We start from the raw sequence: 23,921 nt of genomic DNA, 5'->3' as shown, positions 1-23,921 counted from the left end.
GCTTCTTATATATATAGATTGGCTTCTTTCAAATCAAAGTACAGTAACTGGCTTTTAAAAAAGTTATTCCCCAATACCAGACCTGCCACAGCCAAAATGTGAAAACCGGGGCCACAAACACATTCTGGAATTTGTGTGTGGGAGGCCACCATTCTTTCCATTGCCTTTGATTCTTTTACTACGGGTGGCACTTCCTGGCAGACGGGGCATAAGGACTCTCTGGCTTCTTGGGATGCCTGCGTGCCAGGTGCTCTGCCACAGACCTGTTTGTTTGGCTTTCTGGCTGAAGAAACACAAAGACCTGTCTGAAGCATGGATTAATGGCTTTGGGGCACATGTTAAGGGACTGTCTTGCCTCCATTCATCAGTGTTTGCCATATAGACTCCAAGTGAGAAGTCTGAACTAGGTCAGCATGCTAATTGCATGCTTCTTTGTTTTCAAAGATGTCTAAGATAGAATCCTCATATTTCTAGATAACTAGATAATCCAGATTATCTGCTTTAAACTGGATTGTATGACAGCGTAGATCCAGCCTGAGGTTCACACAGAGTACATCTACTCTGTAGAATGAATGCAGCTTAACAACCATAGCTCAATGCCATGGAATCATTGGAGATGTAATGAGTTGCTGTGAGTTTTTTGGGCTGTATGGCCAAAAAAGCATTCTCTCCTGCCGTTTCATCTGCATCTGTGGCTGGCATCTTCATAGGTCTGTTGGCTACCTCTGTGCAGATACCCTTACTGATTGACTTTGCAGCTTCATGGCTACTCAATGCTATTCAAGCTTGCTAACTGCAACATTCACATTTGCTTTAAACAGACAAGGGGTCTTTCCCCCACCCTGGACAGTCCAGATATATATCTTTCTAGATAATACCACTGCCAAAAAATGACCTCACTACCTCTGAGGATGCTTGCCATTGATGCAGGCAAAATGTCAGGAGGAAATGCCTCTAGAACAATGTTTCTCAACCTGGGGGTCGGGACCCCTGGGGGGGTCGCGAGGGGTTGCCAGAGGGGTCACCAAAGACCATAAGAAAACACAGTATTTTTCTGCTGGTCATGGGGGTTGGTCCAATTCTATCATTGGTGAGGTTCAGAATGCTCTTTGATTGTAGGTGAACTATAAATCCCAGCAACAACAGCTCCCAAATGTCAAGGTCTATTTTCCCTAAACTCCGCCAGTGTTCACATTTGGGCACATTGAGGATTTGTGCCAAGTTTGGTCCAGACCTATCATTGCTGAAGTCCACAATGCTCTCTAGATGTAAGTGAACTATAACTCCAAAACTCAAGGTCAATGCCCACCAAACCCTTCCAGTTTTTTCTGTTGGTCATGGGCGTTCTGTGTGCCAAGTTTGGTTCAATTCCATTATTGGCGGAGTTAAGAATGCTCTTTGATTATAGATGAACTATAAATCCCTGCAACTACAACTCCGAAATGACAAAATCAATCCCACCCAACCCCACCAGTATTCAAATTTCGGTGTATTGGGTATTTGTGCCAAATTTCATCCAGTGAATGAAAGTACATCCTGCATATCAGATATTTACATTATGATTCATAACAGTAGTAACATTACAGTTATGAAGTAGCAACGAAAATAATTTTTTGGTTGGGGGTCACCGCAACATGAGGCATTGTATTAAGGGGTTGCGGCATTAGGAAGGTTGAGAACCACTGCTCTAGAACATGGCCATATAGCCCGATAAAAACCCACAAGAACCTAAAAATGACCTCCTAGTATCTGAAATGATAGTCCACTATCTCCTTCATGATGAATGCAGGGGGACACATATATTACGAGGTATTTCTACAAAAACTTACTTGAACTGAAAATGTGTGATCAAGACTTCATATTCTGAATATCATTGTAATTTAGGACAGTGAGATTTAATCAGATAAATCAAGCAAAAATTTAGTTGATTAATTGAAAGGGGATGAGTTGAGTATATACATGCTTATTTCACAGGGCTGCTTTGGTGATTTTTTGTGTATGTGTGTGTATGTGTTTCAGGAGTGACTTGAGAAACTGCAAGTTGCTTCTGGTGCGAGAGAATTGGTCGTCTGCGAGAACGTTGCCCAGGGAAGGCCTGAATGTGATTTCGGTGAATTACTAAAACAAGTAAGGGACAAAGCAATGGTATTTCCTTCTAATAATGAGTTTGTTTACGAAAACGTATCAGTTCTTTTACAAAAAAACAAATCCATGGTGAGGATATAGCCATACACAAATTTATTTAAAATCAATTAATGGTTAGATTAAAAGGCAGATGACAAATCAACTAAATAATAATAATCTTCAATTGAATATTTTCAGTGCCAAGATTCCAGCATGGAACATATGAAATACTGTAAAGAGAGTACTCTGGTGCATGTTCAAAATGCCTTTCATCCACTACAAAACAATAGCAGAAATCTCCCAAACTTCAAGGACGGTGAGAAGGGTTTGCCTTCCAGAGAAGTCTGAGGGCCCTTCCACACAGCCCTATAACCCAGAATATCAAAGCAGAAAATCCCACAATATTTGCTTTGAACTGGGTTATCTGATTCCACATTGCCATATACTCCAGTTCAAAGCCGATAATGTAGGATTTTATTCACCTACTAGCCATCTCCTACCACGCATTGCTGTGACTCTCATGGGGGTTCTGTGTGGGAGGCTTGGCCCAATTCTATTGTTGGTGGGGTTCAGAATGCTCTGTGATTGTAGGTGAACTCTAAATCCCAGCAACTACAACTCCCAAATGTCAAGATTCTATTTTCTCCAAACTCCACCAGTTTTCACATTTGGGCATATTGAGTATTCTTGTAGAGTTTGGTCCAGATCCATCACTGTTTGAGTCCACAGTGATCTCTGGATGTAGGTGAACTATAACTCCAAAACCAAATTTGGACACCTACAATCAAAGAATTCACCTACAATCAATCTCCTGACTGTGCCCACCAAACCCTTCCAATATTTTCTCTTGGTTATGGGAGAACTGTGTGCCAAGTTTGGTTCAATTCCATCGTTGGTGGGGTTCAGAATGTTCTTTCATAGAAACAAAGAGTTGGAAGAGACCTCCTGGGCCATCCAGTCCAACCAAGAAGCAGGAATATTGCATTTAAATCACCCCTGACAGATGGCCATCCAGCCTGTTTAAAAGCTTCCAAAGAAGGAGCCTCCACCACACTCCGGGGCAGAGAGTTCCACTGCTGAACGGCTCTCACGGTCAGGAGATTGATTGTAGGTGAATTCTTTGATTGTAGGTGAATTATAAATCCCAACAACTACAACTCCCAAATGACAAAATCAATTTTTTGAATGAAGGACATACATTGGGTTGTTAGGTGTCTTGTGTCCAAATTTGGTGTCAATTCGTCCAGTGGTTTTTGAGTTCTGTTAAGCCCACAAACGAACATTACATTTTTATTTATATAGATGTGGAAGAGGCCTGAGACCTAGAAATGAAGAACTTGAGAAGGGTGGCATGACAATGTGAGTAACACACTGCTATTTGTCTTCACCAAATAACACAATTATGGTGCTATGATTCCACTTTACTTGCCATGGCTGTATCCTATAGAACTGTGGGACTCATAGTTCAATTGGAGGCACAAAGAAACTCCCAGGTTGAGAACCCATTTTAAGTGTATTGAATTTTAATCTGTTTTTTAAAATATATATATATATATATATATATATATATATATATATATATATATATATATTATTGGTTTTCTTAGAATACATCAATACCTTCAATACTCTTATATTCCGTGCTCAATTCATTACATCAACTATAAGTGTATATATATGTTGTATACTTTTTTTTAACCTCTGTGCCCCCCCCCCCCCGAATTTTAATCTGTTTTTACTACACTGTTACTATTTGTTTTTAAACTTTTGTATTGCACCTTTTAAACTTGACTAAGTGTGGGATTGTTAGCCGCCTTGAGTCCCCACGGGGAGAAAGGCAGGGTATAAATAAAGCTAATAGTACAACAACAACTCCAGGTTCCCCTGCTTTATCATCCAATCCTACGGCCCCATGTGACAGATCCATGACAGATAATGGAGAATCACAGTACTATAATGTGAAAAGACCCCTGTTCTCTACTTCATTTGCTCTGATTTGTTTTCCAATCATGCCAGTTCCTTGGCCTGCATATCACTGAGAGGGAGCCAAATTAAGTTCTTCCTCAAACTATTACTCTGAATTTACCAGCCACCATGACTACTGCACATTCTAGCTTACGAATTCTGGGAATTCCCAGGTCTGTTTTTTAACATCTAGAAACATCTGTGTGCCCAGCCCTAACCTACTTCAGTTTTTCAATCTAGCAAAACTCAATGTACTCAGAACTAAGTGGGGAGAGGGAGACCATACAAGAGACACTGGGACCCAACGATCTCTACTCTCCCAAGACTGGCACTGGGGAATGGGGTTGAGTTAGACACATTGGAGAGGAAACAACTAATAGGGTTGATGTTTCTGAATAGGACTGAGCTCTGGCTTGGAGTCAATGGAAACACAGTGAAATGAGCAGCAATGGCTATGATCAGCCCTACCATGAGACAAGGCAAGGCAACTGTCTCCACAATCAGATACTGGTGGTAACTGTCAGCAGCTGTATTCCTCTACTATTTCCTTAGGACTCTTCCAGACAGCCATGTAACTCAGAATATCAAGGCAGAAAATCCCACAATATCTGCTTTGAACTGGGCTATCTGAGTCCACACTGCCATATATTTGAGTTCAAAGCAGATAATGTGGGATTTTATTCAGCTGTGAGGAAGGAGTATTATGAGGGTTGAATGAAAAGTAATGCCTCCACCTTCGTTACTTGGGTTTGGATGGGAATATTTTAATAAATCAAACGCGGAAATAATCCTTAGAATGTGCTCTTTAACTACCCTTTAACCACTATTCTGAGGGCCTGTTCACACGCACCCCAGAAAGTGCACACAGTGGGTGTCCAGATGTTTTCGCGGGACTGGCCTGCAATAACATCTGGAAGCCCTACCCCTCTCTACCTCACTACCATTATTCACTTTTCCGCATAATCACCAGACAATTGGATACATTTCTGTCAATGATGAACAAGTTTTCTGAAGCCATCACGCAAGAAGTCGACACTCTGTTTTGGGTAGCCATCATGCACAGATCTTCCGATAGCCAGGCAAAGCAATAATGTGACCCACACCTTCTTGTGAAATGCTGATTATGCTTGAAATTTCTCTCTGAGTGATACGACGATCGTCCTGAATCAATCTGTCAACCTTTTGCTTGTGAAACTCAGTGGTTACTGTCACAAGATGTTCAACTCTTTGTTTGTCACCCAAGTCAGATGTTCCCACCTCAACATCTTTAAACTTACTCACCCAACAAAGCACAGTACTCACATCAACACAATCACCATAAACAACTTGCATTCTCTGATGAATCTCCTTTGAGGTGACACCTTCTGCTGTCAAAAATTCAATGATTGAATGCTTAAGTTGCATTGACCGACTGTCTGTGCAGGGTCCCATACGTCGCACTTTAACAACACAACTGTTCAATGCTAAGGCTTCCCGCCAAAATGGAACTGTAGAGGAGAGTCTACTGAACAAGCCAGTACCTGCCGCATACCAGTACTGCCATCTGTTGAGGAGGAGCCCCTGGTGGCACAGTGGGTTAAACTCCTGTGCCGGCAGGACTGAAGACCGACAGTCCTGCCGGGAAGAAGCGGATGAGCTCCCTCTATCAACTCCAGCTCCCCATGAGAGAAGTCTCCCACAAGGATGATAAAAACATCAAATCATCCGGGCATCCCCTGGGCAACGTCCTTTCAGACGCCCAATTCTCTCACACCAGAAGCGACTTGTAGTTTCTCAAGTCGCTCCTGACATGACAAAAAAAAAAATCTGTTGAGGGGTTACGAAGGTAGAGGCATTACTTTTCATTCAACCCTCATAGAAAATAGATTTGGGTGTGACACATGGCTTATCATGCACACTCTAAAGTAGGTATGACAGCCCCATCATCCAAGTCAAATTGAATTGCTAGCCCATTTCACTTTGGTACATTAAATGGGGTGAGATAGGATCCATATTGCCCTTTGCCTCAAGTTTCACACTGACAGTCACTGTCCATAAACCATCATCCTTTACAGCGTACCAGAAGTATCATAGACCCCATCTGGCCCATGTAAACGGTACTTTTCAGGTGCCTACTGGAATCTTCTAACACTAAGGTTTTCTGGCAGAAAAGTTCAAATAGAAAATATATTTCCTGAATTTCCTGAACATAAAAAGTTTGAGAGCTGCCAGAAGCAGGAGTTAATAGCACAAATAGTAAAGTAAGGAGTTCTAATGAATGGAAACAGAAGAAACCGACCCCACAGGACCACATTATGTACAAACATAGGGCTTGACAATTGGGGAGTGGGGGTGAGGAGGGAAAGGGGCCCACCCTCTGCCTATGAGCCCAGGCATTCAGCTTCCTGCCCTTGCTCAGTTCATCTTGATGAGGATCTGTTCAGAGAAGAGCTTTTTGAGCTGGGCCACTTCAGCAGAAAGTGAGGCAAGTTGGCTCCGCAAGGTGCTGTTTTCTGTCTGGTAGTGGGACCCCGGAAGGGCTGGCAGCTGGACCCCAGGGGTGTCTGTTTCGCAGCAGCTGTCAAATGCCATGGCTCCACCAGGCACTCCCACGTTCCTCTGCTCCTCTCGGGTGGCTGGGCTTCTCCATGTTCCAACGGGTGGAGAAGATGGCGGGTAATGTCCAGAGGGCTCCCCAGCAACCTCCTCTGACCCAACAGCCATTTTGAAACGCAGCTTGTGTGGGAGCCCTTTGACACTCTCCCCAGAGTCATAACGGCCAGCTCGGCCCAAATCGGCTCCATCAACAGGAGCCTCGGGCACCAAGCACTGCCCGTCATAAACCATTCCTTCTTCAACTCTGTCACGCTCCTCAAAAAAGACAGGGCTCCCCATATTGGAACTGCCTGGGGTGGAGAACCCAGAATCCTCAGAGCTGGTGGCCGGCTCTGGTCGGAAGGGGCAGGCGTAGCGTGGTGGTTCAGAAGCCACTGGGTAGTGCTGTGGTGTTGTGGCTGGCCGGGGGACCTCTGGGCCAGGGGGAAGGGCCACCACTGGTCGCACGGGCTCCATTGGGTCCCGAATCAAACCAAAGCGGAATTTGAGGGCCAGCAGTTCGGCCTTGAGACGAGCGTTCTCCTCCAACAGGGCTAGCACCCGCCCCTCCAGGGCCAGATCGCTGACCCGCCGCTTCTCCCGGGAACGCTTGGCAGCCTCGTTGTTCTTCTTCCTTTTGTCCCAGTAGCCATCATCCTTCTTCTCATCTGGGGTGAACTCTCGCTTGCGGCGGGCCATGGCTGAGTTTGCCCCATGCTCCTTTGTTTGGGACCCCATGCCACCTGCTGTCCTGAGTACAGAGTGATTCAGAAGGCCGTTGGCCGAGAGCATGGAGACTGTCTCCTCAGCAAAACAGGACACAGCTGTGCGCAATTCGCAGACCTGGGTGGAAGGAGGGAGTTGCTGAGTCTCCAGTTGAGGCTGGACCGGAGGGACCTCCAGTGGCAGATCCATCACTCCAAAGTCTGTGGAGTTGGAAAGAAAGGAGAGCAGGTTAGTGGATGCTAGAGCTGGGATTTCCTCACTGGGCCTACCTGAGGAGCATCTACAAGGACAATGGGGAAGAAGGACGCACATATGCCTAGCCTGCCACCTAGCGGCAAATCCATCATCTGCCATCAGACAACAATGAGACACCATAAAACATGGGAATCCGTGCTGCTCCAACACTCCTGTAATTAAACGAACTATAACACTTTGCTCTAGGGCTTGTATAATGGGCAGCTTGAATGAGGGCACAATCTCTCTCTCAACAAACCAGAATGGGAACCCAGCGTTTGCTTGTTTCTCTGGTTTGTTGGAGGGCAAATGTGTCATAAAGAATGCCAGTATTCAGACAACAAGCTCTGTGGTGTGTCCAGAGGAGGGTGACTAAAATGATCAAGGGTCTGGAGAACAAGCCCTATGAGGAGCGGCTTAAAGAGCTGGGCATGTTTAGCCTGCAGAAGAGAAGGCTGAGAGGAGATATGATAGCCATGTATAAATATGTGAGGGGAAGTCATGGGGAGGAGGGAGCAAACTTGTTTATTTATTTGTTTGTTTATTTATTTATTTATACAACCACAATAATAAAACCACAATTAAACATAAATCATAATTAGACAGTACATAAGCAATCATTACAACAATAAATAATAAAAACAGTTTACAGCTGCCCTGGAGACTAGGACGTGGAGCAATGGCTTCAAACAACAGGAAAGGAGCTTCCACCGGAACATTATGAAGAATTTCCTAATTGTGAGAGCTGTTCAACAGTGGAACTCTCTGCCCAAGGGTGTGTTGGAGGCTCCTTCTTAGGAGGCTTTTAAACAGAAGTTGGATGGCCATCTGTCAGGGGTGCTTTGAATGTTTCCTGCTTCTTGGCAGGGAGTTGGACTGGATGGCCCATGAAGTATCTTCGAACTCTATGATTCTATGTTTAATTGGTTGAGAATATAGTCAACCCTCTACATTTGCTTAGTTTAGAGGCACAGGGTCCCTGTGAAAGTGAGAAAAAAAAACTCAAATAGAATTTGATATCTTTTTTAACCTAAAAAAGTACCTTGCTAGAAATTTCTAGGTCCTCCGGCATGACTCCATTGTCAACTTCTGGAGGAAGCTGACTATAGAGTTGCACTGGAGGACATAGAGATTCCTAAGAACATTTTAATCAAATTCATGAATAATCAAATCCACAAAAGGCAAAGCTGCAAATGCGGAGAGCCTGTACAGGGCAGCCACATGTACTTGCTCCAGTCCTGGGTTTATCACTGTTCCCTGGCTTATCATGTTGTACAGTCTTACCCTTCAAGAGCAATTGTGATTACTCAGTATTAAAGTAGCTAACACCTTTTTCATGCAGCTGCAATGCACAATCTGGCATACCAGAATATTGCCCAATTTCTACCCATTTATTTATTTATCGTTTATTTACAGTATTTATATTCTGCCCTTCTCACCCCGCAGAGGACTCAGGGCAGATTACAATGTGCATATGCATGGCAAACATTCAATGCCATAGACACATAACATATATAGACAGACACTCAGAGGCTATTTAACATTCCAGCTTCTGGCCACCAGGAGAGCTATCACTTCACCGTCCATTTGTAACACTGATGAAATACTTTCCTCATTCTTTGCATACTTCCTGGATATTTTTATGGCCTCGTAAATCAGTTAAATTAGCCTAACCACATAAGTGGTACATAAATTTCCTACTTGACAGATGCAACTGTCTTTCGGGTTGCAAAGGTCGACAACAAGCTACACAATTTTGACCAGGAGCTCACTCTGACCCGGGCTGGCTTCGGACGCATGACCTTTTGGTCAGTAGTGCAGATACAACATATAAAATAGTGGAGAGACATCACTTTGGCAACAAATATCCACATAGTTAAAGCAATGGTATTCCCCGTTGTAACCTACAGATGTGAGAGCTGGACCATAGAGATGGCTGAATAGAGGAAGATAGATGCTTTTGAACTGTGGTGCTGGAGGAAAGTTCTGAGAGTGTCTTGGACCGCAAGAAGATCCAACCAGTCCTTACTCCGAGAAATAAAACCCGACTGCTCATTGGAGGGAAGGATATTAGAGGCCAAAATGAAGTATTTTGGCCACATCATGAGAAGACAGGAAAGCTTAGAGAAGACAATTATGCTGGGGAAAATGGAAGGAAAAAGGAAGAGGGGCCGATCAAGGGCAAGATGTATGGATGGCATCCTTGAAGTGACTAGATTGACCCTGAAGGAGCTGGGGGTGGTGATGGCCGACAGGGAGCTCTGGCGTGGGCTGGTCTATGAGGTCACGAAGAGTCAGAAACGACTGAACGAATAAACAACAACACAACATATAAGCCACACTCTTGGAGTTGATGCTTGAAGACTCGCTGGTCTTCTCTGAACACAGAACTGCATAACCCATAAAGCTGCTACGATTGTTCTTTTCGTTCACACTTGGAGATATCTCTGCAAGACAGCACCAAAGAAATTGCAAATGTTAATATTTAAAGTCATCCCTTAAGCCATATTTAGGTACTGTTGCCATACCCATTTATCCTCACACAGTGAGTCAGGTTATTGTTGATGACTTACTTTTATAGATCCAAGGGAGACTTGATTAAGTGAGGAATCAAATCCAGACCTCCTACGCAGCATAAATATCTGAAAATATCAGTGTAGCCTTCTGGCTTAGTGCTCTTTCACACTACATAATTATGGTGTCACGAATCTACTTTAACGTTCACAGCTTCTTCCTATGTAACACTAGGATTTGCCATTTAGAGTCATGTAGAATTTGCAGCCTTCCCAAACCCCAGAATGTGATAGCAATCGTAGTAATGAAACCACAGCATTACGACTGGCCCTCCACATTTGCACATTTAAATGTTGCAGACTTGATTGTCTGTAGATTTGATTAATACAGTGTTTCTCAAACTGTGCTCCTCCGGGTGTTTTGGACTTCAATTCCCAGAAATCTCAGCTATACACATGGAGTGGAATGAGACATGCCACATTATCACGGGGTGTCTGCGCCCTACACCACTGGAGAAATTACACTGTTTAGCTGGTATTGCACCACCTGACATCCACCAGGGAGTAGCAACCAATAGTGAAAGGACCAATGCAGTGACATCTCCAGCCCACTCCCTGGTTGGGTATCAGCCAGCACGTCAATGACTTAAATCAAGAAATAGTTTTCTAAGATCTACAGGGACCTCAGCAAGCGAGAGTCCAAAAATGGCAGGCTCAAACCTAGAACCTCAATTAATGGCTGATACCAAATGAGAGACTTCCCCCTGGGCACACAGAAAACTGGGCGACTTGGAAGGCGCTGAACAGACTGAGCTCTGGCACCACGAGATGCAGAGCCAACCTTAAGAAATGGGGCTACAAAGAGGAATCCACAACATGCGAGTGTGAAGAAGAGCAAACCACTGACTACCTACTGCAATGCAACCTGAGCCCTGCCACATGCACAACGGAGGACCTTCTTGCAACAATACCAGAGGCACTCCAAGTGGCCAGCTACTGGTCAAAGGACATTTAATAGAATACCAAGTCTGCAAATTTTGTGTTTGTTTGTTTGTTTGTTTGTCTGTTTTTTAATGCAATACAACTGCTTTGGTTCGCTCCTGACACGATAAATACATAAATAATTTCAGACTTAGGTTGACCCTGAGCGAGGGACGGGTAAATGATCTTGGAGGGCCATAGTTTGAGGACTCCTGTTCTGGACAGTCCTGAATTAATTCACCACAAACCAGGAAAACCCTGGTTTGTGGCGAATTAATTAGATAGTGAGTTTATTCCGTGCCTTCTTGGAAGGCACAGGATAAATCCACTACTACCAGTGTCTGGACTGCAGTCCAGACATCATTCCCAGAGTTTTCCGGACTAAATTAGTTCAGAAAACTGTGGGAATAACCATCCCTCTCCCCCACAGTCCCCAAACCTCTTTGAAAAGTAAAATAAACTTACCGGACCTACATGACAGTCTTGGAGCAGCTCTCCCGGCGCGTAGTAATGACGCACCAGGAGAGCGGGGTGGGGAGCAATTTTCCATCATTACTATGCGCCGGGAGAGCTGCTCCGAGACTGTAATAGAGGCTGGGTAAGTTTGTTTACTTTTCAAAGGGATTTGGGGACTTCGGTGGAGAGAGGTAGGGCTTCCAGATGTTATTGCGGGCCAGTCCCACAAAAGCATCTGGACACCCACTGTGTGCACTTTCTGGGCTGTGTGTGAACAGGCCCTCAGAATAGTGGTAGTTAAAGAGCACATTCTAAGGATTACTTCTGCGTTTGATTTATTAAAATATTCCCATCCAAACCCAAGTAACGAAGATGGAGGCATTACTTTTCATTCAACCCTCGTAGATTTACTGTTTGAGTAAATAAAGGGATAGCGTTGGTATCACTGTTGGTTTGTTATGCATCTTATTATATGGCCTAGTTGTTGTGTTTGTGCCATTTATGTAGTCCTCTCCACTACAGACCATATTTGCAGCCTGAAGGAGAAAGGAAAATGTGGCAACCCTGGGAGAATAAAACACACAACAGGTTTTGCAGTGTTGAGGTTAAGATCAACCCCCAGCTCCACTGCAGCAAACAGAACATAGGGTCATCATTGTCCACCTCCAAGCCCATCTCAGTGGCGGCTTTAATCCTCCCCTGGCCAGCTGCACTCAGATCCCTTCTTTCTCCTGGCCCTGGTCTAGGTAGAGCTGTAACTAGGTCACTCCCTCCAATGTAACAGTTCCCTCCTACCCAAAGCCCTTCTATTAGCCTATTTCTTGGGAACATTCCAGTGCAAGAACAGGACTGGATGTGCTGTTCTGCCAAAGGAGGCAGGCTGGGAGGGAAAACGCAGTTCATTTAACTAAACGTTCGAGGAAAAACAGCCAAGCTCTTTACTCATCCCACCCGGGTGCATACACATACATACTACTTCTATGACAGACCCACAGGAGGAACAGAATGATAGTTTGTTTGTTTTTTTGCATAAAAACACTGTTTAGTATCCAATACTACTACCTTCCACCCCCGGTTCCTCTCTAGTTTTTTGCCTTGGGGTGCATCTAGATGACAGATGTAATGCAGTTTGACACCACTTGAACTGCCAAAGCAAAGTGCTATGGAATTTTTGGAGCTGTAGTTCAGTGAGACCCTTCCACACAGCTGATAAAATCCATATTATCTTCTTTGAACCTGAATATATGGCACGGTGGACTCAAATAACCCAGTTCACAGCAGATATTGTGGGATTTTCTGCCTGGAAAGTCTGGGTTATATGGCTGTGTGAAAGGGTCCTGAGACACCAGCGCTCTTTGCTAGTGAAGGCTAAGAATGCTGTGAAACTACATTGATTTTTGACCAGGCCTGCACAACCTGCGGCTCGTCAGGTGTTTTGTACTTCAGTTCCCAGAATTCCTGTCAATTGGACAAGCTGGGTAGGGCTTCTGGGAGTTGGAGTCCCAAACACCTGGTGGATAACATGTTGTGTAGGCCTGGTATAGATGCATATATTTCACTAGCTGCCCCCTGCCATGCATTGCTGTGGCCCAGTGTGTGTATATGTGTTTTGTGTGTATATATATTTGTGTATATGTGTATATATGTGGTTTTGTGGATGCATTGTATTTTTTAAAAAATTTTTTTTTTGCTTTTTAAGTCTTTTCTGTTGTGTTTTTCAGTGTTTTTATGAGTGATGGACACTCGTTGGCCTGATAGGTGTCTTGTGTCCAAATTTAGTGTCAATTCGCCCAGTGGGTTTTGAGTTATGTTAACCCCACAAACGAACATTACATTTTTATTTACAGTATATTCTGGCGTATAAGACTACTTTTTAACCCAAGAAAATCTCCTCAAAAGTCAGGGGTCGTCTTATACACGGGAGTACTCTTATGCATGGGAGTCGTCTTAACTCTATATTTTAACTGGAAAAGTTGGGGGTCGTCTTATATGCCCAGTCGCCTTATATGCCGGAATATACGGGTATATAGATTCATGGCCTTTGATGGCTATGTAAGAGCATTGCATTGTGTGCCAGATGCAGCAATCTATGAGGACAGAATTTAGAAACCAGTATTCTGGCTGAGTCTCTCCATATCCATGGACTCTGTATCCACAAATGCAACCACCCACAGCTTCAAAATATTCCCATCGCAAAAAACAAAAAAGCAAACCTTGATTTTTCTATTTTACACAAGGGACCAAATCTGACACGTCGTTTTATAAAATGGTACTTGAGCATTCATAGATTTTGGTATCTACAGAAGGTCCAGGAGCCAAACTCCAGCAGGCACCACTGTATATGAGCAGTCACCAAGTTATAGACATCCAACTTACAAACAACTCACAGTTAAGAACGGAGGTGAGACAACAGGAAGCTAAATCTCCCCTTCAGAAAGGAAATGTACTCCTAAAAGAGTTGTTATTATCATGGGGAGAAGTTGTCTCAACTGAAGCTTTATCACCAATTCTTGTTTCCACAACAAGCCAAATTTTCCGAAATCCAATTACGAGGATTGAATGAAAAGTAATGCCTCCACCTTCGTAACTTGGGTTTGGATGGGAATATTGTAATAAATCAAACGCAGAAATAATCCTTAGAATGTGCTCTTTAACTACCACTATTCACTTTTCCACATAATCACCAGACAATTGGATACATTTCTGTCAACGATGAACAAGTTTTCTGAAGCTGTCACGGAAGAAGGCGACACTCTGTTTCCACAACTAGCATCTCACAGTTCTCTCAGAAGCATAATGATGTCCCCGCAAATCTTCTTTCATTATCGGAAACAGATGGAAATCAGACAGTGCTAAATCTGAACTGTATGGAGGATGTCGTACGGTGGTGAGAACCAGTCTCTGAAGTTTCAAGTCTGTGCGCTTTCATTTCAGGTGTCAGCATCCTGGGTGCCCATCGTGCACAGATCTTCCAATAGCCAAGCAAAGCAATAATGTGACCCACACGTTCTTGTGAAATGACAATTATGCTTGAAATTTCTCTCTGAGTGATACGACGATCGTCCTGAATCAATCTGTCAACCTTTTGCTTGTGAAACTCGGTGGTTGCTGTCACAGGACGTCCAACTCTTTGTTTGTGACGCAAGCCAGATGTTTCCACCTCAACATCTTTAAATTTACTCGCCCAATGACGCACAGTACACAATCACCATAAACAACTTGCATTCTCTGATGAATCCCCTTTGGGGTGACACCTTCTACTATCAAGAAGTCAATGACAGAATGTTGCTTAAGTCGCATTGACAGACTGTCTGCACAGGGTTCCATACTTTAACAACACAACCGTTCAATGCTAAGGCTTCCTGCCAAAATTGAACTGTAGAGGAGAGTCTACTGAACAAGCCAGTACTGCCATTTGTTGAGGAGTTACAAAGGTGGAGGCATTACTTTTCATTCACCCTCGTATCATAGGGACAGGAAGTGAGGTGAGATCTTCTGAACAGACAGGAAAGCAAACACCATAGGGATGTTAATTACTCCCTATGCTATCCAAAGCTTGTGTATGTGTGTGTGTGTTTGTATATGTATGTTGTGTGTATGTATGTATACATATATATGAAGTTGTTGTTGTTCATTTGTTCAGTTGTTTCTGACTCTTTGTGACCTCATGGACCAGCCCACACCAGAGCTCCCTGTTGGCCGTCACCACCCCCAGCTCCTTCAAGGTCAATCCAGTCATTTTAAAAATGTACCTGTTCTGACTTACAAACTGATTCAACTTGAGAACCTATCTTGTTTGTAATGTGGGGACTGCCTGTATGGGGAGGGGAGTGGGTCTGATGGGAGGAAAAGAAAGAGAGATAGGAAATTACAATTTTTCAGCCAACCGAGGTGCAACCCTTAAGGGACCTCTATGCTATTTACGGAATGATATTTCTCACGCTAAACAGAAACATGGTATAAAATTACCAAGAAGCCACTACTGTAAAAGGCAGCCCTGCCCTGAAATCTCCTGTTCCTTGGGGGAAACTAGAGGCGTGAACTGTTTGCACTGTGGACTTCTCAGCTGCCAGTTCCAAGAAATGCTTTTGTATCAAGGGAACTCTAGACAAGGTCAGATTGAGAGTTTCCAAGAAAATGCAAGATATTTTGGCACTTCAGGTATACCAAGCAACGTGACAATACTGTATTAGGTCCAGCATCCTATAGATATATACATCGCATCCTAGAAATATATAGAATTGACTTATACACACAACACTACACAAGGGACTTTACCACAAGTTCAAGGACTGAAGAGAGATATTGACAAGCTGGAATGTGTCCAGAGAAGGGCGACTAAAATAATCAAGAGTCTAGAGAACAAGCCCTATGAGGAGCGGCTTAAAGAGCTGGGCATGTTTAGCCTGAAGAAGAGAAGGCTGAGAGGAGACATGATAGCCATGTATAAATATCTGAGAGGAAGTCATAGGGAGGAGGGAGCAAGCTTGTTTTCTGCTTCCCTGGAGACTAGGACGCGGAACAATGGCTTCAAACTACAAGAAAGGAGATTCCATCTGAACATTAGGAAGAACTTTCTAACTGTGAGAGCTGTTCAGCAGTGGAACTCTCTGCCCCGGAGTGTGCTAGAGGCTCTTTCTTTGGAAGCTTTTAAACAGAGGCTGGATGGCCATCTGTTGGGGGTTCTTTGAATGCAATATTCCTGCTTCTTGGCAGAATGTTGGACTGGATGGCCCATGAGGTGTCTTCCAACTCTATGATTCTACATCAAAAGCTATTTTATGTGCAGGATCAGCAATCACACACCCCCCAACAACAAAAATTCTTGCTGTCTTAGTTTTTAGGTCAATTCCTGGGATTATTTGGGGCGTTGATTCAGAAAATTGCATTGGATAGACTATCAGCTCTGATATCTTAGATATGGTTATCATGATTTTTATGGGTGAGAATGAAGACTGGTATATGCATACGTTCTGTATTTCAAAAGCCAGAGTTGAGGTGTGGCAGTTAAAGTAGGGTCAAACTGAATTAATTCTACAGTGTAGGTGGGCCACTCGAGACTGAATCCTGCCCCTCTTTGTTTTGCATGCTCTCTCTCTCTCACACACACACACACACATACATATGCACACATAGATGCATGCACAATTAAAGCTGAGATCAGCCTCCAATGCCCAAATAATAATGAAAACCGAGGAGCGGCCTTAGACGAGTTGCATTCTCTCAGCCTCAGAGGAAGGCCAGGGCCAACCTCTCCTGATCAAACCTCGCCAAGAATACGAAGTGATAGGTTCATCTAAGGTCAACATCAACAACAACAGAGAGCAAGTGCCAAGCCCTCCCTGTTTTCAGAGGATATGGGGATGGGGGGTCTTAAAGAAGCCACGTACCCTAAATGGGTGCTAAGAAGCCCCCAATGTGTTAAACCCTTGTGCCAGCAGGACTGAAGACTGACAGGTTGCAGGTTCGAATCCGGGGAGAACGTGGATGAGCTCCCTCTGTCAGCTCCAGCTCCCCATGTGGGGACATAAGAGAAGCCTCCCACAAGGATGGTAAAAACATCAAAACATCCAGACATCCCCTGGGCAACATCCTTGCAGATGGCCACGTTTCTCACACTGGAAGTGACTTGCAGTTTCTCAAATCACCCCTGACTTGAAAAAAAAGTGCTATACAGGCAGACCCCAAGTTATGAACAAGATAGACTCTGTAGTTGAATTTGCATGTAAGTCTGAACAGGGACTTTTTTAGTGTAACTTCATCCATATATCTATATAAATAAAAATGTAATGTTCATTTGTGGGATTAATATAACTCAAAAACCACTGGGCGAATTGACACGAAATTTGAACACAATACACCTAACAGTCCAATAAGTGTCCATCACAAATAAATGCACACGCACACAAAAACCCCAGTGGAACAATTAAAAATCCAAAAAATACACCAAATACATCTACACATAATACTCATATACATATGTACATGCACACATTCACACACACACGTATATATATGCACAAACACACACAAATATACCCATATACACATACATACATATACATACACACATATATACATAGACACATACATACATATATACACACAAATATGCATATAGACAAGCACACTCATATACACAATCTGCATGTACACATATAAATACACAAATATATACACACATGCACACACACACACACACACACACACATATATATATATATACACGCAAACACATAAACACAAATATATACACATACATATACACACATATATACACACACAAAACACATATACACAGACTGGGCCACAGCAATGCGTGGCAGGGGATGGCTAGTAATCTATATAAATAAAAATATAATGTTTGTTTGTGGGATTAACATAACTCAAAAACCACTAGACGAATTGACATCAAATTTGGACACAAGAAACCTCTCAGGCCAACGAGTGACCATCACTCATAAAAACACTGAAAAACACAGAAGGGACTTTAAAAGCCAAAAAAGAAAAAAAATACATTACAAAGCATGCACAAAACCACACATATATACACACATATACACAGACTGGGCCACAGCAACATGTGGCAGAGGACAGCTAATATATATATATATATATATATATATACACACACACACACTAGCTGTCCCCTGCAACGCGTTTCTGTGGCCCAGTCTGTGTATATGTGTGTATATATGTGTGTGTATTTGTGAATATGTGTATATATGTGGTTTTGTGCATGCGTTGTTATTATTATTTTTATTTTTTGGCTTTTTAAGTCTCTTCCACTGTGTTTTTCAGGTGTGATGGTCACTTGTTGGCCTGATAGGTGTATTGTGTCCAAATTTGGTGTCAATTCCCCCAGTGGTTTTTTAGTTATGTTAATCCCACAAACGAACATTACATTTCTATTTATATAGATTAGCTTTGGATAGCATAGGGAAGGGTGAACACCCCTGTGATGTTTGTTTTGCTGTCTGAGCCCCAGTTCTGAAGATTTCCCCTCCCTTCCTGTCCCTGTGATAATTAGATTTTGGGGGAAAAATGGCTTGTTGTGGACACAAGGATTGGGGATACAGCTTCAGTGGAGACCTCCCAAGAAAGGAGTCCTCACTACCTCTGAGGATGCTTGCCATAGATGCAGGCAAAACGTCAGGAGAGAATGCCTCTAGACCAGTGTTTCTCAACCTTCCTAATGTCACGACCCCTTAGTACAGTTCTTCATGTTGTGGTGACCCCCAACCATAATATTATTTTCGTTGCTACTTCAGAACTGTCATTTTGCTATTGTTCTGAATCGTAATGCAAATATCTGATATGCAGGGTGTATTTTGATTCATTGGACCAAATTTGGCACAAGTACCCAATGCACCCAAATTTGAATACTGGTGGGCTTGGGGAAGGGAATTGATGTTGGGATTTGGGAGTGGTAGTTGCTGGGATTTATAGTTCACCTCCAATCAATGAGCATTCTGAACTCCACCAATAAAAATATGACTTACAAATGCTATACCTCATATTATATCATACCACGAACCCTTATTGACTTAACATTAAGACTGCAATACAGGAATGAAAAGCAAATTAAATTGATTTTGTCACTTGGGAGTTCTAGTTGCTGGGATTTATAGTCCACCTACAATCAAAGAGCATTCTGAACTCCACCAACGATGGAATTCAACCAAACTTGGCACACAGAACTCCCATGACCAAGAGAAAATATTGGAAGGGTTTGGTGGACATTGACCTTGAGTTTTGGAGTTGTAGTTCACCTACATCCAGAGAACACTGTGGACTCAAGCAAACTTGGCACAGATACTCAATGTGCCCATATGTGAACACTGGTGGAGTTTGGGGGAAAATAGACCTTGACATTTGGGAACATTTTGAACCTCACCAACGATAGAATTGGGCCAAACTTCCCATATGGAACCCTCAAGACCAACGGAAAATACTGTGCCTTCTGATGGTCTTTGGTGACCCCTATGACCTCTCCTCGCGACCCCTACAGGGGTCCCGACCCCCAGGTTGAGAAACACTGCTCTAGACCATGGCCATATAGCCCGAAAAAACCTACAACAACCCAGTGATTTTGGCCATGAAAGACTTCGACAATACAAAGGAGATTCCACCTGAACATTAGGAAGAACTTTCTGACTATGAGAGCTGTTCAGCAGTGGAATTATCTGCCGCAGAGTGTGGTGGAGGCTTTTAAACAGAGGCTGGATGGCCATCTGTTGGGGGTGCTTTGAATGCAATATTCCTGCTTCTTGGCAGGGGGTTGGACTGGATGGCCCATGAGGTCTCTTCCAACTCTATGATTCTAGGGGGTGCCTCCAGGCAACAGAGGCCAGGCTACCTTGATGCAGATACCCTCTCTGGTTGGTTGACTTTGCAGCTGATCATGCTGGCCAATGGCAACAGTCACACTTGCCTCAAGATATATAAACCTTAGTTTCCAACAGACCACACAACCTCTGAGGATGTCTACCATAGATGCAGACGAAACGTCAGGAGAGAATGCTGCTAGAGCATGGCCATACAGCCTGACAAACTCTTTCTTTGTCCGGCTAATGGAAGAAGCCTCCCCCAGGCCTTCCCACGATCAGTGTCCCCATCTCACCTCGTGGAGGGGTAGATGTCTCTCTCCTTCCTTCCTTCTTGCCTTTCTCCCTTCTCCGGCTCCCACCTGACTCTCTGATGCCGTCCTCGCCTCTCTCCTTCTCGCTCCCCTCCGTCTCTGGCAGCGGATGCAGCTCGGCTTTGCGGGAGGCGCCTCCCCAGCCTTGCTTCTCTCTCCCCCCACCCAGGCCCCGCCCCCGCCCCGTCCGGGGTCAGACGAGGACGCCGCCTCACCCGAGCTCACCCGAACTCACCCGAGCGCAAGGCCCTTGGCTGCAAGGCCGCCCAAAGACGACGGAAAAGGGGAGGGGAGGGTGCGCGAGGGAATCTGCTGACGTCACGCGCCGGACTCCTTGCCATGAGCCGCGAGCCTCGCGCAGGGCACGCGCGGGGCAGCAGCAGAAGAGGGATGGAATGGCCTCAATGCTCCAGCATTGTGGGAGCATTGTGGGAGTTGTAGTTTTGCAAGGCCTTTCGCCCTCTCTGGAAAGATCCCTGCCAAATCAGGGCTCAAGAAACAAGAATTCTTTAGGTTCTTGTGGGTTTTTTCGGGCTAAGAATTCTTTCTTCTGTCCTAGACATGCCACAGATATATAAACCCCACTTGCCTTGTTTCCAACAGACCTCACAACCTCTGAGGATGCCTGCCATAGATGTAGGCGAAACGTCAGGAGAGAATGCTTCTGGAACATAGCCATACAGTCCGGAAAACTCACAGCAACCCAGTGATGTTGGCCATGAAAGCCTTCGACAACAAATCAGGACTGTTGGAGAGCATTCACTGAACCTGCCGGTTGTAAGATTTCCCCTCTAGCAATGGCAACCAATCTACCATTGTAAGATTTTCAAGGGTTTGGGTCCACACAGGGGCGGCTTGTCCATTACGCGAAGTAAGCGGTCGCAGAACACTTTTTTTTGCCAGGGGCGCAGAGGCGCCTCTGTAAATGCCCCTCGACCGCCACTTGAGGAGCGCCCCCTCAGTTCACAACATCCCTAGCAGTCTGGGCGGAGCCTCTGCTTTCTTGCCTCGCTGCTGGGCGATCCTCTTCCCAAAGGGGCCGGGCCCTTGAGCCTCGCCTAGCCCCTCTCGTTCCTGCTCCACCCGGCCACCAGGTGCGCGAGCAGAGCCGGCGCTCAATCGTTCTCTGCGTTCGATCCCTTCCCCATGACCGGCTCACTTTCCCGATCCCCCGGTGCTCCACCCGCCTCCTCTCCTCTCCCCAATCCGCGGGTGGGCCAAGGGGCAGAGCCACCGCACCTGGCCCGCTTTGGGTCCAGAGGCGTGCCTGAAGACCCCAGCATGCGCACCAAAAGTCACCTCTTCTCCTGACTTCCTCTTCAGCCATTGGGACCAAGAGAGAGAGAGAGACAGAGAGAGACCCTCCGGCTGGAGGTATCTCCCACCTCCACTCCCTCCTTTGTTTTTGCGCCTACCTTCAGGAAAGGTGGGCATCTCCACTTCTCTCTCTCTCTCTCTCTCTTTCTTGGCCCCAATGGCTGAGGAAAAGGTCAAGAGAAGAGGTGACTTTTGGTGCACATGCCGGGGTCTTCAGGCACGCCTCCGGACCCAAAGCGGGCCAGGCAAGGAAGCAAATGCGGCAAGTGTAGTTACTGGAATGTATAGTTCACCTACAATCAAAGAGCATTCTGAACTCCACCAATGATGGAATTGAACCAAATATGACACACAGAACTCCCACGACAAACAGAAAATATATATCAATGATTGGTTGGGGGGGCACCAAAATACTGTTTGCTTACCATTGAAAATTACCTAGAGCTGCCTCTGATAACATGGTACATGTTACAACGGCTGTGAAGGCGGAAGAAGGCTGCAACAGATTGAGAAGCCACGGTCATTGTGTCAAACTACATCACCAGTGGAACCTCACTCTGTGAAGACTGTGTGTTGATCAATTGTGCACTGACCTCCACACATTAAAAAAACCCACGCACAGGCATCTTCCAAAGAAAATAAAAAAAAACAAACAAACCAAAGTCCCATGGCGATCAGTGAGTGGCAACGGGGGCAGGACTGTGAAATCTGGAAGCCCCTAGTCACAGACTGGCACATGGGCGGTGGGTACAGACTCAGTAGTTCTACCTCAAGATCTGAGGCAGTTGAGTAGTTCGGCAGCTGTATCTGCGACTGAGCAGCCCTTTTGAGGACCTACTCTGCTCACCCCACACGGGGAGGGGGCTAGAAAAGGTGCCCTAAACATAGTCTGCCTCTCTTATCCCTGACTGGACTGCCGCGTCCAGTGGGGTCACCATGAACTTCGGTATGTGGAATGTACGGACTCTGATTGTCCGGATGCCTGACCACCGTCTCCCAAAGCAGTTGCTCTACTCTGAACTTAAGAATGGAAAACGGAATGTTGGTGGACAGGAAAAGAGATTTAAGGATGGCCTCAAAGCCAACCTTAAAAACTCTGGCATAGACGCAGAGAACTGTTAAGCCCTGGCCCTTGACCGCTCCAGCTGGAGGTCAGCTGTGACCAGCAGTGCTGCAGAATTCGAGGAGGCACGAGTGGAGGGTGAAAGAGAGAAACGTGCCAGGAGGAAGGCGCGTCAAGCCAACCCCGACCGGGACCGCCTTCCACCTGGAAAGCAATGCCTTCACTGTGGGAGAAGATGCGGGTCAAGAATAGGACTCCACAGCCACCTACAAACTCACAAAAATAGTCATCAAGGAAGACCATCTTACTCGTCCAATGGGGGATCGCCTAAGTAAGTAAGTAAGTAAGTAAGTAAGTAATATAAACCCCACTTGCCTTGTTTCCAACAGACCTCACAACCTATGAGGACGTCTGCCATAGATGTGGGCGAAACGTCAGGAGAGAATGTTTCTGGAACATAGCCATACAGCCCAGAAAACTCACAGCAACCCAGTGATTTTGGCCATGAAAGCTTTCGACAACAAATCAGGACAGTTGGAGAGCATTCACTGAACCTGCCGGTTGTAAGATTTCCCCTCTAACAATGGCAAGCAATCTACCATTGTAAGATTTTCAAGGGTTTGGGTCCACACCTTAGTTACATCCAGATTGGATTATTGCGATGCGCTCTACGTGGGGCTGCCCTTGAAGACAGCCCGGAAGCTCCAACTGGTACAATGGGCGGCAGCCAGGCTCCTTACTGGAGCAAACTATAGGGAACATACAACGCCCCTTTTAAATCAGCTTCACTGGCTGCTAATAAGCTGCCGAGCCAAATTCAAGGTGCAGGTTATGACCTATAAAGCCCTAAACGGTTTGGGCCCCGCCTATCTTCGAGATCGCATCTCCCTCTATGAACCGGCACGAACTTTAAGATCTTCCGGGGAGGCCCTCCTTTTGCTCCCACCACCATCACTAGCACGGTTGGTGGGGACGAGAGAGAGAGCCTTCTCAGTGGTGGCCCCCCCACCCCTGGAATGCCCTTCCTAGAGAAATAAGAAAAATTCCCAATTACCAGGTTACTTCCTCCTATTGAAGTCGAACATGACCCTCCCTATAAAAGATAGTAACTTATAGTTTTGCTAAGGACAAGGACACCAGACTGGATAATAAGGGTTAAGCCTTGGTCAATTTGCCAAGACACTAACAACAACAAGGACCCTTCCTGTGTTAGATAGTGTGTACATTTAATCAAGGTTTTATGCCCTAGGTTTCATATATAGCAGAAGGTAGCACATTTATTACTGAGAAACCCCCTCCCTTTACACTTATGTGCTCTCTTAAACTT

General features: G+C 44.9%; 1 protein-coding gene across 1 annotated transcript; it reads right to left on the bottom strand.

The window, feature by feature from the left end:
* Positions 1-2,215: 2,215 nt before the first annotated feature.
* LOC132768054 (uncharacterized) lies at positions 2,216-20,391 on the bottom strand. The gene is made up of 2 exons (XM_060763629.2): positions 20,197-20,391; positions 2,216-7,589 (listed from the first exon to the last, which is right to left on the bottom strand). The coding sequence occupies exon 2, from the start codon at positions 7,576-7,578 to the stop codon at positions 6,484-6,486; it is 1,095 nt and encodes a 364-aa protein (XP_060619612.2). The 5' UTR covers positions 7,579-7,589; positions 20,197-20,391; the 3' UTR covers positions 2,216-6,483.
* Between the last annotated feature and the right edge of the window lie 3,530 nt (positions 20,392-23,921).

The sequence above is a fragment of the Anolis sagrei genome, chromosome 2 (assembly GCF_037176765.1).
Source record: "Anolis sagrei isolate rAnoSag1 chromosome 2, rAnoSag1.mat, whole genome shotgun sequence".
In the NCBI taxonomy this organism is placed as follows: Eukaryota; Metazoa; Chordata; class Lepidosauria; order Squamata; family Dactyloidae; genus Anolis; species Anolis sagrei.
The sequence above is the reverse complement of the archived record's forward strand: the minus strand, read 5'-3'. Positions and strand labels throughout refer to the sequence as shown.

What these genes read in the sequence shown, in the direction of transcription:
- LOC132768054 (XM_060763629.2), bottom strand. Translation starts at nt 7,578, where the DNA reads ATGGATCTGCCACTGGAGGTCCCTCCGGTCCAGCCTCAACTGGAGACT.